The sequence below is a fragment of the Salvia splendens genome, chromosome 9 (assembly GCF_004379255.2).
Source record: "Salvia splendens isolate huo1 chromosome 9, SspV2, whole genome shotgun sequence".
NCBI lineage: Eukaryota > Viridiplantae > Streptophyta > Magnoliopsida > Lamiales > Lamiaceae > Salvia > Salvia splendens.
In genome coordinates, this window is record NC_056040.1 from 9,249,252 (window position 1) to 9,267,072 (window position 17,821).

Here is a 17,821-nt window from a genome sequence, read left to right on the forward strand (position 1 = left end):
ATGGAGACTCAAGACGGCAGCAGCCTTCGCGTCGCCTCGTTCTCGTCCTACATCGACAAAGGCATAGAGAGCCTAGTCCACCGCGTCTCCGCCCAAGACCACACCAACATGACCATCAAATTATCCCACAAGGCGGCTGATCCCACCCGCGTCGACTCCTTCTCCTCCCGATCTTCCGACCACAACCCCAACTCCGCCTTCACCTTCTCCCACCTCACCCCCAAACACGCCGCCGGCGAGATCAGCGTCTTCGGCGCCGACCGCTACTTCAACATGAAGCTCGAGTACCAAACCAAAACCCACCCCCGCCGCTGCTTAGAATCCTCCGCCCCCACCACTTGCCACAGCCAAACCACTCTCCTCCCTTCTAACCAATCATCAAAGCAGAAAAAAACCGCATCCCGCATCTTCACCGGATTCGGCTGCAAAACCCCTTGCTTCGGCAATAAATCCGTCCAAATCGACGAAATTAAAGATCACCATCAAAATCATCAAATCAAGAAGATCCAAGACATAGAAGAGTCGCGGAAATCGATCGAGGTGTTCGGATCCAGGAAAATTAAGGACGCAAAAGGAAGCGAAGTAGCGACGAACATGGAGCGGAAGCTGTCGATGCTGACGTGGGACGCGATTCCGAAGGGGGGGAATAAAAATCTCCCAACTTCAACGATCGGGAGCACTAGCGGAGTTGGTGACGTGGTGAGCGAGGCCAGCTCGGATTTATTCGAGATCGAGGAAGTTTCTGGAAGCATCTACCCGCTTATGCAAGGTGCGGACGACGACGATGACGAGCCGAGCTGTATGATGAGCCCGGCTACGTCGCTGTACGCGCCGAGCGAGGCCAGCATACAGTGGAGCGTGGTGACGGCCAGCGCCGCAGACTTCTCCGCCTTGTCGGAGTTCAACAACGACAGCGTCAGCACCAAGGTTGTTAATCAAGTGCAGAAAAGTAGGCCGACGGGATTGCTCGGGTGCAAGAGCATTAAAGCTGTGGATGTTGCTAATCAGAATGTTTGTGTTAAGGTTAAAAACCCTAATTAATTAATTAATTAATCATCAAATACAATGTGTATGTATGTGATTGCCATTATCGGAGAGTTTAATTTGATTAATTTTTGTGTGTGTTTTGGCCTGAAAAGATTCATGTGTAGATATGTAGAGGGCGTTTCTTGTCTGAGGAAATTGATATAAAAAATCTGAGTTCGTTGATTTGATGCTTTGAGTTTTGTCTGTTTTTTTTCTTACTACAATACTGTGGAGATCTTGAGTTGGGGTCACCAAAAATGTTTGTTTTTATGGCATAAATAGTATTTTGTTGATTTTGAAACCAACAATTCCAATATTTGCAATTTGCATGTTGAAGGTCCTAGTTTAAATTTAGATTATTAAGTTCATGTTCGAGAAAATGCTTGAATTTAGGTAAAATACATAGGAGCAATAATAAGATGATTCATGAATCAGGAGTATAATTATGAGGAGAAGTATTTCTTTAATGAGAAAATACTTATATAGAATATTCGTGTATTAAATGCTAGTAGTAATACTCATATTGTGAATTTACACATATTTCATGGTTAAATTTGTTGTAGTAGTTCGGAAAAAACGAAGAATTCCAACTGCATGGGTTGTGGTCTTGTGGATAAAGTTGGTGTGCATCATTGAATACCGTAACTGTACTGACATGGAATGTGGGAACCATGTATAATGATGTTACTAGTAGATATAGGTTTTAATTCGTAGTACTAGTATTTTTATTCACTATATAAAAGTCAAATGTCGACAACATTTATAACAATGTTATTTTCTTTCTAAAGTGACTCAACTGTTCAATGATTTTTTTTATCTTCATTATTATTGTCAAGTGATTTTTCAATTGAGCATCATATAATAAGATTATTGTTCTAAATATATCCATAATTATTAATGTAATAATACTTATACATTGAACTAAGATGAACCAACATGTATAAATTCTAGTTTCCATTATGTAATATACGATTTTATGTATTTATAAATGCTTACTCATTGTTCTCCACATTTTAAATTCTGTTATAATTTTAATATCTCTATTTTCGTATATTGTGTTACATTGATTAATTTATACTCCATAATAGAAACTAAATCTGTCAATATTAGTCATATCATATGTAAAATGAAAAGAAAACTAAAAATGAAATATTAATCATATGTAAAAACTGACAGAGAAAAGAAGTCTAAAAATGAAATATTACTCATATGTAAAAATAGAAAAAGAAAATTAAAAACATTTGTTGAGAGTGGGATTTGAACCCACGCCCTTTCGGACCAGAACCTTAATCTGGCGCCTTAGACCAACTCGGCCATCTCAACATTTTTATTTTGTTTTATTATATGTTTTATCTATAATATTATGTATAGTACTCCAACTACTATGAATCATTTCTAGCAAAGTGCTGATTTAACAAGAAAAATGTGTATGACCAATACGTGAATATGACTGTCAACCATACTCTTTCTAATATTATATGGGTTTAGTGATCGAAAAAAAAAATGATCTCAAGGTTGTAATTTCGGATATTCTATTGCATTTTTGGTGAATATTGAAAGTTAATGCATTTGTTGATCAAGAAAATAGACTATATTAGAAAAACAAAATTTGAATATGGATAGTGTATGTATTTACAAGAAACTAATTATGCATACATAAATACTTATAATACTCCATATTTTAAAAAATATCCATATTTATCTTTTTTACATTTTTATAGCTAGCTTTTATCTTACAATATGATAAGGAATTCATTTACTTTTTGTATAAAGATATAAACCTAGATAAAGATAAATATATGGAATAATTAATTTGTTGTAGGGACACAAACCTAATTGTTATTGTTGTTGATGCTCTAGTTGGAAATGGGCCATTAAAAGAAATCGTTGGCCTTTCATTTTTTATGAAGCCTTTGATTTTTTGATTATCATAACTGTCATCGTGTTTATGAGACATAATGAAGATGCGATTGATGGCATAATTTTGGCTTTTCGGATGCCAATACCTTTGGCCTTTTGGTTGTCGTAGCTGCCATTGACTTTATGAGGCGTGTTGATGGCGAGACCTTCCAAGTTTCCCATCTTCAAGTTCGCCGGTGCCTAGAGTCATACACCAATTTGAGTTCATTAGTTGCATTCACGTTTGTCTTGCGAGGATTTTTCTTGAGTCAACTTACACTGGTTTATTGTATTTTTCATTGTAATTTCCACTTAATTTTTTTTGTTTTATTCCTTTGTTGTAATAGCAAATGGTATTGTTTATACTTATTATTTTATTCATTCATTATTGTACTAATAGCAAGTGGTATAGTTTGTAAACGATCGAGATTTCTCACGATACACAAAACAAACAGATAAGTAAATTTCGCTCTTAGAGTCCAATAGTAAAAACTTTGTGAAACAAACTCGATCAATATTGGAGGTTTGAAATTGATACTTAGATATATAATCTTATTTTTTATTTGGATACATTATTATTGTAGAAAGTAACAACTCAAAGAAGAGGTCCCGGAATGGAATGTTTCTCAAGGGACCAAATTTAGGTGGAACATCAATCTCATAGTGAAGGTATATATAGTTACTTCTAGGTTTGATCAAAACACACACTAAATACTAGGACCACGTCAGAACTAAGAGCACCTACAACTGTGCTCTTGCCAACGAGCACGGTTGTGGGTCTGGCCCTACTTTTTCTGCCTGCTCTTAGGCAAGAGCACAACACCCACAGTCGTGCTCTTCCGCAAGGACGATCACAAGAGTCCTACCATTCTATTATTCAATTTAAATAAAAACCTTTCCACAAAATTAAAATACATTAAAAATACCCGGAATAATATTACAAATTACAAGATGAGAATTGTTATGTTGTAGGAGTGGAAGAAAGATTGAGAATGGAGATGAAAGAATGTAGATGAGAATGGAAATGAGAGAATGTAGATGAGAATGAAAATGAGAGAATGTAGATGGGAATTGTGTAGTGTAGTGTGAATTTTTGGGTGTGAAAATGAGGGTATTTATAGATGAAAATGTGTATTTTTTGGGGGGGAAATGAAAAAAAAATTGAAAATGGGTAGAAAACGGATATAATTTTTTTGGGAAGTGGGAAAATATATTTTTTTTAATCGTTTTTTAATTAAAAACCGATTTAAAAAAAATTGAAATGCAACGGCTATGCCGTTGCCCAATCAACGCCTGCCACGTCACCTGCTTGCTGGCACGGACGTGCTCGATGCATCGAGCAGCTCCGTGCCAGCGGCGCGAGCACAGCGGCAGACAGCGTCTCCATGCCGCTGGCAAGGACGGAAGGACGCCGTCCTGCTCACCGTTGTGCATGCTCTAAATCTCAATGGCTAGAATTCTTGATAGTGTGTCGCCGTGTCGGTAATACTGTGGTTGTTTGCATAAATCTAATAGTCAAAATAGTTCAATTAAACAGTTAGCGCTTCTTTATTAGGTAGTACATGCGATAATTGGGTAGGGAAGTTACTTACATTAATCTGATTAGGGGTGTTCTGTTTGTAAGATTGTATCTCGAAATTAAATATATATTGTGTTTGGTCATGAGATTCAATCCTAGATATATAATCATGAGATAATTAGATATAGCCAATCCCATGTGATTAAAATAATCTCAAAACTCAATTATAGATTATATTTTACTATTATTTTATCTAGAAACCGAACACCATCTAAAAGTATTAGACGCATATTAATATAAGTAGCTCAATGGATCAATATGTTAAAAAAAAATTGAATGCAGTATATTGCTTTATTGACCCAAGCAAATTTGGGCTATTTTTCTTTTCGAATCAACGGGCAAGCCCAAACCGCTGATTCATTCATATACTACTATATTAAGATGGATGTTGATTATTTAATGTGGAGAAGGCCATAGGCAAAGAATAGGTAAACACTTGTTTTTCGTCACGAAGAGTATTCTCATGTACTCCCTTTGGCAATAAAAACAACATCACAATCGAATTTAGAATTTTGCAACGAGTTAGAGACAGTCATTCCTCTTTGCATACTTCTTCCAAATTGCACCATGCATACTCTATTCATGACAGATTTTAAAAACAACATTCATTGGAGAGGATACAATAAAGAAAGTCGGCGTTTGATTCTTATAAAAAAATATAAACAGGTATAATTATTTATGTATAATAAACAAAATCATGGTCAAACTTAAATTACTATAAATTACGAAATCCACCAAAAATCATTTATAAATACTGATGAGCTATTTCCAAGTGGCTAAGGTTACACAACACAATTACACAACATGACAACATTTTTCGTAGCTAGATGTACTGAATTTAATCCCGCCTACACATGGTTATTGTTCTAAATTTAAATAATATACTACAGACAATGATGAGAAATTAAGGGCATTCAAGCAAAATGGTAACATGATTATTTTTTTTTCATTTTAAATAATGATTATGACGTTGATGAGAAATTAAGGGCATAAAATGCAATTCAAACAAAATGGTAACATAGAGTTTTGATTATGAGAGTCAACTGTCAACAGGGTTGATTTAATTTAGCTTTTATAAAATGATGATAATTAATTTTGTTTATTCAGGCGAACCCTAATCCCGTACTATATTTTCATCTTTTTGTGTTTTATGTAACTGTCTTCTTTCTCTTTGGGTTTAACTGTAAATTTTTAGGCCTTGAGAGAGAAATGGGAGCGGACAAGGGGAAGAAGCCAAAACTGGGAGGAGCGGACAATGAGAACAATGGAACCGAGCAGATTGACGCGGAGCTCGTTCTCTCAATCGAAAAGCTTCAGGAATTTCAGGACGAGCTTGATAAGGTGAGTCCAATTTCTCATGTTGATTTCAGGCACAATTCTCCTCTTGTGAATGTATTGTTTTATCTTTTATGATTTGTTTATGATGAATCGGTGTGGAGAGAGTAGGAATGATTCAATGGCTGTGTTATTTGACGTGTTTTAGCTTTAGGGGGAGTTGATTCGTTGGTCACTTGGAATGTGGATTAAATCATACGAGAATTGCGGCATTCTGTGTATCTATGTGTTGATTATGCATACACGTCTTCATCTTTTGTTTGTGAATTTAAAAATTCTTAAACTGCTCTGTGAAACCGGAAATGACTTTGCAGATAAATGATCCTTCTTAAGCTGGTTTTGTAATTCATTTTTTTAATATATTTAGGAGTATTACAAAGGCTGGTTACTCAATTTTTCCGACTTTGGCTAATTACTTGCTTTTGAGGCATGGCTATTAAACGTGCAAGGTGCATTAAGGTCTTCGGAGCCTGGAGCAAGGTGTAGTGCATAGAACATATCTTTCCAAAGTGAGGTTAAAGAGAAATAATATACTGTAGAATTAACTAAGCTAGTAATAAGAGAAACTAAACACACATAAGGTGTACTAGCGCCACTATTACAGTTTTTCATGTGCCTTCTGCATTACGCTTCAGAAAGCCAAAACTTCTATTTACAATTACGTTCATCTTTGGTAATTCCTAGCCGATTATCAAGTGCAAAAGTTGTGAAGAGAGACTTTCAATTATGTTCTTCTTTTGGTTTTCTGCAAGAAAATGGAACATTTCTCGAACTTGAAAGGATAAGTGAGGTTATAGTTTCAGTTTTTTAGAATGTCACCTATTGAATAATTGAGAGGCCATGTACCTAGAGCCTTTACTTATGATGATCTTGATATGATATTAGGTTTAAGGGAGATTCCTTGTGTTTGACATTCTTTTCAGTTGTACTTTTGACTATCTGAAACCTGTTTTGAATCCTGGTTCAAGTATATAGAATTTTCTTGTGTATGCGGGATTATGCTCATTCTTGTCAGCAGCTGCAAAGCTACTTTTTTCATATGAATGAAGATGGTAATGTTTGTAGCTTTATCCCATTTATTTTGATGTGGTGCATGAAATATTTTTCTTGGGATTACTGAACTCGTTCTTTGATTTGATTTCATATTCATTCACTTGAACCTGTTGATCTGCTGGACGGAGATACAGCCCAAAGGGATACAATAGTAACATGATTTTCTGTTTTCTATATGCTTTCAGGTCAATGAAGAAGCAAGTGAAAAGGTCCTGGAACTTGAACAGAAGTACAATGAAATACGGAAGCCTGTCTATGATAAGCGAAATGACATCATTAAATCCATTCCTGATTTTTGGTTGACTGCTGTGAGTGGTTTATCAGATTTAATGGATTAATTAAGTGTGGCTTCTAAGCTTGCAAATCCTTCCATTGCTTGAAATTTGTTCATTTCTTACTAACGTTCCATTTTCTTTTGCAGTTTATGAGTCATCCTGCACTCAGTGAACTTTTGACTGATGAGGACCAAAAGGTTTTCATATTTTTCATTCATTTATTAAGAATGGACTACATTTAATCATTGCTTTTGTATGATCAATTTAAGTTATTTCCTTTTTTCTTGTGCCAGATATTCAAGTATTTGAGTAAGCTTGAAGTTGAGGATTGCAAAGATGTGAAATCTGGTTACTCCATTACGTTTGTGAGTTTTCATCTTTGCCAGATCTGGATGATGTCTGATGTTGAAAAGTATGATTTATATAAATTTGTTGGTCAATCCCTTGTGTTTTTTTTATGTCAGCACTTCGAGTCCAATCCTTACTTTGAAGATGCTATTCTCACAAAGACCTTTACATTCTTTGAGGAAGGAACAACCGAAATCTCAGCAACAGCAATAACATGGAAAGAAGGCATGGTAAGATTCCATTTATAGTTTGAATAATATGCCCCTCTTCTTTGCATACAGATTGAGTTCATTGTGAAACTCTGGCATTTGAAGGGCATTCCTATTGGTGTTGCTGCTGAAGAGAAGAAAGGAAACAAGCGGCCTAAAGCTGATGAGAGGTTGGTACCTTCCATTTTCCTCTTCTATTATTCATATTTTCTACAATGCTTATGGGAACTGGTAGAACTTGTCATATGCTCATCTAAAGTCTTATTCACTTCAGATGATTCCTATATAACTTAAAAAATAAATGGATTGTCTGATATAGATAATGGTATAACTTCTTAGTCTTTGTTTAAGAAAGTTATAATACTATATTCTTGTAGCTTCATATGAACCCTTTTGGCTTTTTCATAAGCATGAAAAACATAAGCCTGTAGAATAAACACTGTCCTCGGCATTTACCATCAACCTGGTATTCCCTTGTGATAGCAGCAGGAACCCCTCATTTTTTTTAAACAATCAGTCCTCTCTTGTTCACCATTCTTTTCACCCCCTTCCATTGGTGCAATGATTGGAAAGGGAATATAGAGAAGAAAGAAGGATGAGATAGGAAAATGTGGAAGGATGCAAAAGAAAAAGTATATCAGCATTAGTTCTGTGGGAGACTGTGAAAATTAAAATTGTGTGATTGTACTGAATGAGTGTCCCCCTTTTTCACTGTAACAATTATTTAAAATACACTGTAAAATACAGCTTCTTTTTGAAAATTGTGTGATTATCCTCAGTTTTTCACTGTGTTATTTATTTCTTACATTAAATATACTGTGAAATTGCAGCTTCTTTTCCTGGTTCAACAACATCCAGCATAGTAGTAATTTGGAAGAGATACATGATGAGGTTAACTTCTCAAGCATATTGTTGAATGAGCCTAAGCTATTTACATACCTTTTTAAACAAAGAATACATTTTTATGTATTTTGTGTCTTGCCTTGTACAGCAGGTTGCTGAAATTATCAAGGATGATCTATGGCCCAATCCCCTTAGATATTTTAACAACGTATTCATTGCTCCCTGATTTCTTCTTTTTAGGTTTTACAAACTCATCCATCTTCCAAATACTTCTAGTCCATTTTCTAACTCTTCACTTTTTCCTAAATTGATCTTTCTTTAGGAGGCAGCTGATGAAGAGGGATCTGAAATGGATGATGATGAGGTAAGAAAATGCCCTATACAACTTGCCTCTTCTGGAGGAGGTTCTGTAGATAAGTTATAAACTCATAGGGTCATAGCATTTGCTTGCTGCTGCTATCGAACTGGATTCCTTTGAATTACTGCTTAGTTTTTGCAACTGGTGTCTTTATTAGGACTTCCTAGTTCTAGGCTTTTATTTGTTTGTTCGTTAGCTGATTTGAATGCATCTAGCCTCTAGGGCCTGTTTATTTGGCAGAATTCTGCACTAATTCCTGATTTTTAAATTCTCATGCTTGTTTGACTTTTTTTAAGTAACACGAAAAGTAATACGAATCTTGAAAACAAGGAAGTTGTGCAACGTTTTAGAACTGTTATTCCCTTTCTTTTCAGGTATTCATTTCTCATTTCAGGATGGTTACATATTTAGATATTTATTAAACTATTACAAACTATAATGATAATAATTATAACTATGTTATATTGTACTCCCTCCGTCCCAAGATAAGCGAGTCACATTCCTTTTTGGGATGTCCCAGTCCCACTATAAGTGTGTCATTTCTCTTTTTAGCAAAAAATCATCTCTCTTACTTTATTATCCACCTACTTTATTCTATCTTTACTTCTCTACTTTTCATCTCTCTCATACTTTACTCTCTCTACTTTAATTCTTTAGATATCAATTCCTTAAATCCCGTGCCCCAAAAGAAGTGTTTCACTTATCTTGGGACGGAGGGAGTATTAGTTAATAACTTAAGCAAATTTTAATGTAATTTTTTTAAATTGTGGATCATACTGTTATAACAATAATAACTATAAAAATGATAATTGTTGTTATTATGTACTCCGTTGTTAACTATTATTGTTATTATTATTATTATTATTATTATTATTATTATTGGATCATGTTTTAAGTTGTAGTAGTATTTATTATATTATTATTTTTCTCAATTAATAATTTATTTAAGAAAATTTTACTTTGACTATTACGTCTATTAGTCAATCGATGTTAACTAAATAATATAATTTGAGAAATCATTTCCAAACACATGATAAATAATCTATCTTGAATCATATTCCCGGAAATCAAAATACAATCATATTCCCCAACAATTATACTTTTTGGTCAAGGAAATGGGCCCTTATTAGTGGTTTCTTACTATCACTATCACTAGCACTAAGAAAATGTTATGGATTTGTACTTGCGTGAACTCTGGTGTGGTCATTGGTGGTACTACTACTATCCAGGTGCTAATATATTTATAGCTCCTAGGCCTCTTACTGACAGAGATCCTATAACAGTGCGTAATGTTGAAGACTGAAAATCTTGAATTTGACTGCTTTATGATGCTCCTCAGTCATTGCCCCCAAATCTATTCACGTAGTTAAGAAAGATAAGTTTTATGCATTGAAAGATATAGGACCTATCAAGAAATCTTAAAGTCAGCCCTGTTCTGGATAGTGGATATACATGAAACTAAATATTGTCTTGTCAGTAGAAAGTTAGTCTCCTGATAATTTGGGCATTGTAGTGCTGAGTCCTGTGTGTACTGTGTCCTAAAATGCAAAGCTTTCGCCTGCACTCAATGTAACTTTCTTAGATGACTTGCTTTAGGCTCAGCAGTTATAACTTCTACAGTTCGTTAAATGATACAAAGGCCAGATGCCCAGAATGCTATTGATTTTAGTGAGTCTCCAACTAAAATTACAGGGTGGATTGGCTATATTCTGTGGCTGCCTTCTTTTCATTAGATTCTATCAATTTCTTATCAGGCGTGGGATTTCTTTATCCCTTCTCAAATTAGACTTCAATGAATAATTATTTAAGCATGTCATCACACATTGCTGAACAAATCAGCTAATCGTTCCAGACAAGTTAGTCATGTTCTGTGTGTCATGTTAACATCTGTGCAGGACAAGGACGGTGATGGCTCTGAAGATGATGATGATGATGATGACCAAGATGATGACGAAAATGAAGATTAAAAAAGATAGGCAACTCCAGAAAGTTCAGTTTACTGGTTTCCATCAACTATCGAGCTTCTGTAAATTCGTTTATAGGTTTCTGCAGGTTTTAAACCCGATTGTCTCTGCTTGAATTCGTGTGTCGGGTATTCACACTTCTAACTTGTGCTATCTACTGATATAACTCGTCTCCATGCCATGAGTTCATCCTCTTATCTAGTGATGAGATGAATTATATTTTTCTCCCAATATATCCAATTTTTGAGGTTTTATTTTCTGTGTGAATAAGTTAATTAAATGTGTGATATCTGCAAATATCTTCTCCGAGGGCAGCATGCCTTGAGCCATTATATCATCAAAAGTTCCCTCCCCTTCCCCACTAGGCTGCAGATGTAAGACATCTCATCCCTGGGTGATATGTTAAAGCAAGATCGAGCTGACCACACTCGGCATACATGTCAGTCAAAGCATTGGAGACAACTCAAACACTTGCCTGAAACAGACATATCTAGTGTGCAATTCGTACATATTGGTCAGAGTTATGGAATTAGGAACTTTACCATGAGCTTGCATCTCTTTAAAGCATCCGTTGCAAGCCAATTCCGAGTCAAGTTCCCAATCATCGTGTTCCACGACACAATGTTCCAATCATCCGTTCCAGCCCAAGGCTTTTAGGAATGTGGTTTTTCCTGGAATTCAAAGCTGCCACTGTATACCCTTAAGCCCCAACCATTATGTCTGCCTATGATTATTACTAATCGAGGTATGTTTATTAAAAATACTGAGAATCGGATCTATTAAGGGTCCGTTTGTTAGGGTAGATATTGTTATCTTGGAGTTATCGAACATAAAATGACTTGAAATTTGTATTTTTTTTTTGTTTTATCATAGGTTGCCATATCTACGTAGGAAGACTGTGAGGCCAGCCTGAAATTGTATGGCCAAAGAACATGGAGTTGTATTATGTTGGATTGGGAAATCAATAAAAAAAAGTAATGGGCACACCCACACCGACGTAAAATGGACATGAAGCGACGTCGTACTTCCAAAACACAGGCTAAAGTAGACAATTATTTGGGTGGCTTGTACTGTTTGTGGAGCTAATTCAGTTTAATTGATGGATGTGACTTCAAATTATTGATGCTTCATGTCTCTCAACACATTACATTACATTACATTACATTACATTACATTACATTACATATATGTATTGTGGAGGTAACAGTTGTATTGTATAGTTGAGATGGCGTCAGCTCTTTTTCTTTTCCACTCAACGCCCAAAGATTCCAACTGTCTCCCTTTTCACATCTTCAACCAACTATTTATGTTTCACTATATATATGGATTATATATATTCCATAATTCACATCTAATCGATATAATCTACCTACTTAATTAGCTCATGCTAATTCAATTAGTACTATATCTTCCTCTCTTTGTCTCATTTCATTAAGTGCTTTGTCTATTTCAAAATTTGGATGATCCAACCACACGCTTTTACATCACAACTACACACGTTTACAATACACTTTTATAGTATTTTACTAAATTGAGAGCCCTCACTCAAAATCAAGAAACAAAACTACTATAGTACTCTATTAAGTGTGATGGAATGAAAAAGGAATGGAGAGAGAAATGAAAGTAAAATAAATGTAAGGGTGTCCACAATAAGGCGGACACCCCAATAGCCCCGTCCCAGTTTTTGTCCATAGCCCCAGTTTTTTTGTCCATAGCCCAAAAATTTTGTTTCCGTCCACTATGGTGGACACTTCCAATAGCCCCAAATTTTATAATCCATTTTCATTTTAAAATATTTTTAGTTTTAATCAGGTATAATTAAAATCATCGCAGTGTAAATAATTAGAAAACGAGGTAATTGGGGACTAATATTCGTTGTATTGCAAACGGGTAAAATTATACAACGAATAATTAAAATCATCGCAGTGTAAATAATTAGAAATCCAAGGCTGGGACGGAGCCCCGCCAAAGCCCGACGGCTGATAAGCATAGGCACTAAATCCCGATGGCTGTGAAGGATAGCCCGTCGACGGCTGTGAAGGATTCCTTCCATAGCCCGATTCCTGTGAGCCGGGTGATTCGTCGACTCGACCGTCCATTTTTAGAGAGTGAAAGTGTAGATAGTGAATGTAGGGATTGTGTGAAAATTGTGAAAAAAATAAGGGATGGTGAGTGGTATTTATAGAGGTAAAAAAAATCGACAAAATGTCAACCGCCGCGCCGATCGCCGGCCGATATGGGAGGCGCGGCTATAGCTGCGGCGCACAGGGGAGCAGCCGCGTCCTCGCCCCCCGTCGCCTATCCGTCGTCCGCCCCGTGGGCGGACACCTCCGCCACTATGGACCGCCCCGAGCTAGCCGCGCCTAACCATTGTGGTTGCTCTAAGGGGAAGTGGTCGAAAAGGAGAAGCAAAAGGAACTGGTCCACAAAGCCAATCACATGGCAACACCCACCTTTGATTTCCTCACTGCTTACCATTCTTATGGTTTGTTGATTAGACAAACAACTTATCATGTGTTATATGCTCTTCCAACATCATTTATATTTCTATATTATTTTGTCTCATTTTTGCTTCCACTATTTTTCTTATTTCAACATTGCCAACTATATATAATTAGTTAGCACTAGTATTTCAATTCCAATTCTTTCTTATATGTAGTGTTTATGATACGCATTGAAAAGTTGAGATAATGTGGAGATGTGAAAATGATATTTCATGTGGAGAATGTGATAATGATATTTGATCTCTATACGAGGGAGATTGTGAGGGTGATTTATTGATTATGTTTTTTTATATGTGGTGTTTATGATTTAATTAAGTATTTATATTTCGAAATATCTTTAAACTTGAGGGTAATGTAGAATGTGAAATTTTTATCTGCATGTGAAGGGAATGTTCTTGTCTTAAGGATTTTTATTATATTTCTCATTAGATAAAAAAATCTAACAAATAGAGATTTGGCCCAGAGTTTAAGGTTTGATGGAATTACGACCAAGTAAGATTCGACCCCTTTTTATTATTATTTCTAAACTTATGTAAAGAATTACCCATATGTGATCATAAATGGTGTTTTTGATAGCAGAAATATACTACTACTTTGGAAATGTTTTAAAATCGTACTGATAAGCAAATCGATGAAGCTATTGTTTTATGGTTTAATTGGTCTGGCCAATTTGACAATTGATCAACCGAAACAATGTAGGAAGTATATACGCACAATATTTAGTCCAATATTTTTCATTTAGAGGCAGCTCATTAATATGAGATATATTTAAAGTTCCAAATATTTTTTAATTGATCATCCGTTCACAGTCAACTCGCTAGATTTTTTTCAATTTTCTATGGCTATATTAATCCACTGATTTTAATGTTCACATTTAGTCGCACCAAGCATTTGTTCGCGGACGAACCTGACCGACCCGATTTTAAAACACTGTTAATAGGGGTTGAGAAAACTATCGAAAGACTTATATACCGAGAAAAAAATTCCCTAGTCTAGACATACCATTTGACTAGTGAGTTGGTATGCCCAACAAATAATTATTTGGCAAGTGGAACTCTAAAATAGTTATATTCCAACTATGCATAACTGTACAAGGAAATTAATGGATGTAAATCTAAATTCAATTATTACTTTAAACTATGGAAAGTTTCCAAATTATTTTGAGCTTGTCATATACATACTCCCAATCTAATGGGAGTAATATATTCGTAGTATAATTATACATGTACCTATTTAATTTTATTGTTTTAAATTTTTCTTAAATTTTTATGTGCTATCAAAAAAGTAGAAAAATTTTAAAAAATTAATAATATATAAATACAATTTAAAGTAATAGGCAAACTTTATTATTTATGTTGAATATATATTTTTGTATATAATATCACGTGTATCCTACATAAATAATGAAGTGGCTATTAATTTCAAATTTATTAACATATTAATGTATTAATTATTTCTAATTTTTTATACTTTTTTTTGCAGCATGAACAAATTTAAGAAATTTTAAAATTAAAATCGCAAAAGAAGGCATGTATAATTGTTCGCATATATCGCTCCCAATTTGATTCAGTTTGTAGTTGAGTTACTGTATTATTATTTTCAATTTTTATAGTAGCAGTACTTTTTTTTCAGCATGAACAAATTTAAGAAATTTTAAAATAGGAAAAAATAGCAAAGGCATGTATAATTGTAGGCATAATTTATATATTATTAATGTTTTCTACTTTTTTGATAGCACATAAAAATTTAAAATAATAAATAAAATAGGTACATGTATAATTATACGACTATAGTACTCCCATTAGATTGGGAGTATGTATATGACAAGCTCAAAATAATTTGGAAACTTTCCATAGTTTAAAGTAATAATTGAATTTAGATTTACATCCATTAATTTCCATGTATAGAATATAACTATTTTAGAGTTCCATTTGTCAAATAATTTGTAACGACCCGTTAAATCGTTACCTACACGAAAGAATAAACCACGTATCAAATACACTTTCGACAACAAATCGAGACGAAAAGTTGGATAAGAACCGCGTCACATCAGGCACGTTTTCCAAGTGGATAAGAACCACGTCACATCAGGCACGTTTTTCAACGCCGCATTATTTACGCGTCACATCGAAACGAAAAGACGTGAATTTTTTGTCTTTTATGAAAATATTTTCTATAAATACAACCTCCTTTCATTTCATTTCATTTCTTTCGCAATCGAGAATCCGAGAGAGAGAAGAGAGAGGAGGAGCCGATGGCGGCGGATCCGCGACGGCGGATTCGTGGCAGCGGCGGCAGCAGTGAAGGGAGAGGGACGAATCGTGTCAACGTTTGTTTCTACCGTTCTTTTTCTTGATTCAAGAAGGTATAACTAAGATTTCCTTCTCATCTCCTTCATTGAAACTTTATTCTTGAATCCTACATGCATATAGAGGGTGTAGGAATCATAGATCGCAAAGTTAATCGGTGGGAAAGTGAGTTTGCTTGAGAACTTTGATAGTTATGCTATTGTTGATTAAGTTGTGTGAAGTTTGATTTGAATCCTTGGTAAATGATCTAAGTTTATGTGCAAACATGTTAAGAGAGTCTTATCAAGCATGATTGTGTGTTATAAGCATGAGAAAATTTTATTTGGATGATTGTGGAAGAAACTCAAATTTCGAAATTTTGAGTATGAAATTTGTGGTGTTCGGACAGTGGATTCCGACGTGTATTTGACTGACCAAACGGTCGAATTTTGATACGAAAATTTTACTGAGTAAATTTCAAGGTGATTTCTGTGTCTCGTATAAATTTCAGCCCTTTTTGTCGAAAAATGAATTTTTGAAAAATGTTTGAAGTCGACTGCGCAATTCTGCCAGTAACATGTGTTCTCGGCCAGAATGTTTCGAATCTGTTTGACCGACCAAATGACCTCCGATCGATTTGATTCTTAAACTAGATGAAAATTTGGAGTGTCTTCTGAGTCTTGTGAAAATTTCAGCCTAATTGGACATCGTATGAATTTACGGTGAATTTTTCAAATGAACTGCGCAGTGCTGCTAGAATTTTATGTTCCGATCAGAGAGTTTCATAAATGTTTTGACTGACCAAATGACACGATTTTGGTGTGAAATTTTAACTGGGTGAACTTGAATGTGTCTAATGTGTTGTGACCAAATTTTAGCATCATATGAGGAAGGATGAATTTTTGGTGAATTTTTGAAGTTTACTATATGTTCTGACCAGAGAGTTCAATATGTGAAATGACTGACTAAATGGCGTGATTTCGATATGAAAATTTTCATGGATGAACTTGAATGTGTCCTCTGTATTGTGACCAAAATTTAGCATCTTTTGATGTTGGGTGATTTTATAGTAATTTTTACAAAACGGTCGCGCAATTCTGCCGGTTTTCTGTCTTATTAAAATGACACTTATTTCCAAGTTTAAAAGTATTATATGATGCATGTATGTCCAAGGAACGTGTTTAACAATGCGATCACGTGTTATACGTTGAAATATATTATGGTTTATTTTTCCACCTTTGTGACGAACGTTGGGTTGGGTAAATGGAGAATAACGATGAGAGAGAAACAATAGGACATGCATGATAATATAAGTTTACGAAAGACTGATTTGTGTTGTCGTTGGCAAGGGTGATTGAGTATACGTGAGCTCGAGGAACGAGGGTTGCCTTAAATGGATGTTGAATGGTTTAAGCAAACGAGGTGGGCTCTCTTTTACTAAACTCTTTTACGCTTTCAAAAGTATGATTATGGTGTAATAAGGGTGGTTTAAAAGTGTTATGTCATGCCATGGATTGTTTTGATTGAGATTATGTGCCTGATGCCTAGTTCGTATGAGTTTACTCCGTTAGGCTATATGGCTATGAATGAAACGAATTCGGGTCTGAATAGGGCCGCAAACCCTATCAGGCTGTGTACACAAGTGGGATCGTGAGTCGTCCTTGCTAGTCGGCCGGTCTCGTGGGCGAATAGTGTGGCCACACTTTCGTCGCACTATGGAAAGAGAATGTGATTGAATGATTGATGAGAAAGTGGGGAGATTGATTGTCTGGCCAGACTTTGAAATATTTTTGTGTTCTCGTGATATTTCTTAACTACACATAAAACTCGAGATCACTGATATGGATGACATAACTGTTTTTATGAAAAAAAAATTCGGCATGAGCCCATTGAGTACATCAAGTACTCAGCCCTGCATGTGTTTTCCCTATGTGCAGGTTGAGCGGGATGTTGCGGTGGATGTTGAGTCGGCATAGGGAATATGGATGCGTTGTGTCTTCATACATAGGCGTCATCCTTGACTCTCTTTAAAACCTTATTTCCGCTGCTATATTTTTGAACTAAAATACTATTCTTTCAAGCTACTTGAGTCTTTCTTATGAACTAAAATCCTTAAATGATATTCTTAAATGTTTGTCCC

The 17,821-nt window shown here is 35.2% G+C and overlaps 2 protein-coding genes and 1 non-coding gene across 6 annotated transcripts; 2 read left to right on the forward strand and 1 right to left on the reverse strand.

Moving 5' to 3' along the window:
* LOC121749119 (protein PHYTOCHROME KINASE SUBSTRATE 3-like) lies at nt 1-1,041 on the forward strand. The gene has a single exon (XM_042143720.1). The coding sequence runs from the start codon at nt 1-3 to the stop codon at nt 1,039-1,041; it is 1,041 nt and encodes a 346-aa protein (XP_041999654.1).
* A 1,227-nt stretch (nt 1,042-2,268) lies between these two features.
* TRNAL-AAG lies at nt 2,269-2,349 on the reverse strand. The gene has a single exon. It is a non-coding gene; the product is annotated as a tRNA-Leu (tRNA).
* Nucleotides 2,350-5,600: 3,251 nt separating this feature from the next.
* Nucleotides 5,601-11,143, forward strand: LOC121747129 (NAP1-related protein 1-like). 4 transcript variants are annotated; one of them, XR_006039138.1, is made up of 10 exons: nt 5,601-5,845; nt 7,078-7,200; nt 7,314-7,364; nt 7,461-7,532; nt 7,632-7,745; nt 7,830-7,894; nt 8,555-8,615; nt 8,719-8,807; nt 8,890-8,931; nt 10,821-10,875. XR_006039138.1 is itself a non-coding variant. In XM_042141122.1 (10 exons), exons 1-10 carry the CDS (start codon nt 5,714-5,716, stop codon nt 10,890-10,892), a joined length of 789 nt encoding a protein of 262 aa, XP_041997056.1. In that variant the 5' UTR covers nt 5,601-5,713; the 3' UTR covers nt 10,893-11,143. The 4 variants fall into 4 exon arrangements, 2 of the variants coding, with proteins under 2 accessions (XP_041997056.1, XP_041997055.1); XR_006039137.1 differs by having other exon boundaries at nt 8,716-8,807; nt 10,821-10,873; XM_042141122.1 differs by having other exon boundaries at nt 8,719-8,775; nt 10,821-11,143.
* Nucleotides 11,144-17,821: the final 6,678 nt, after the last annotated feature.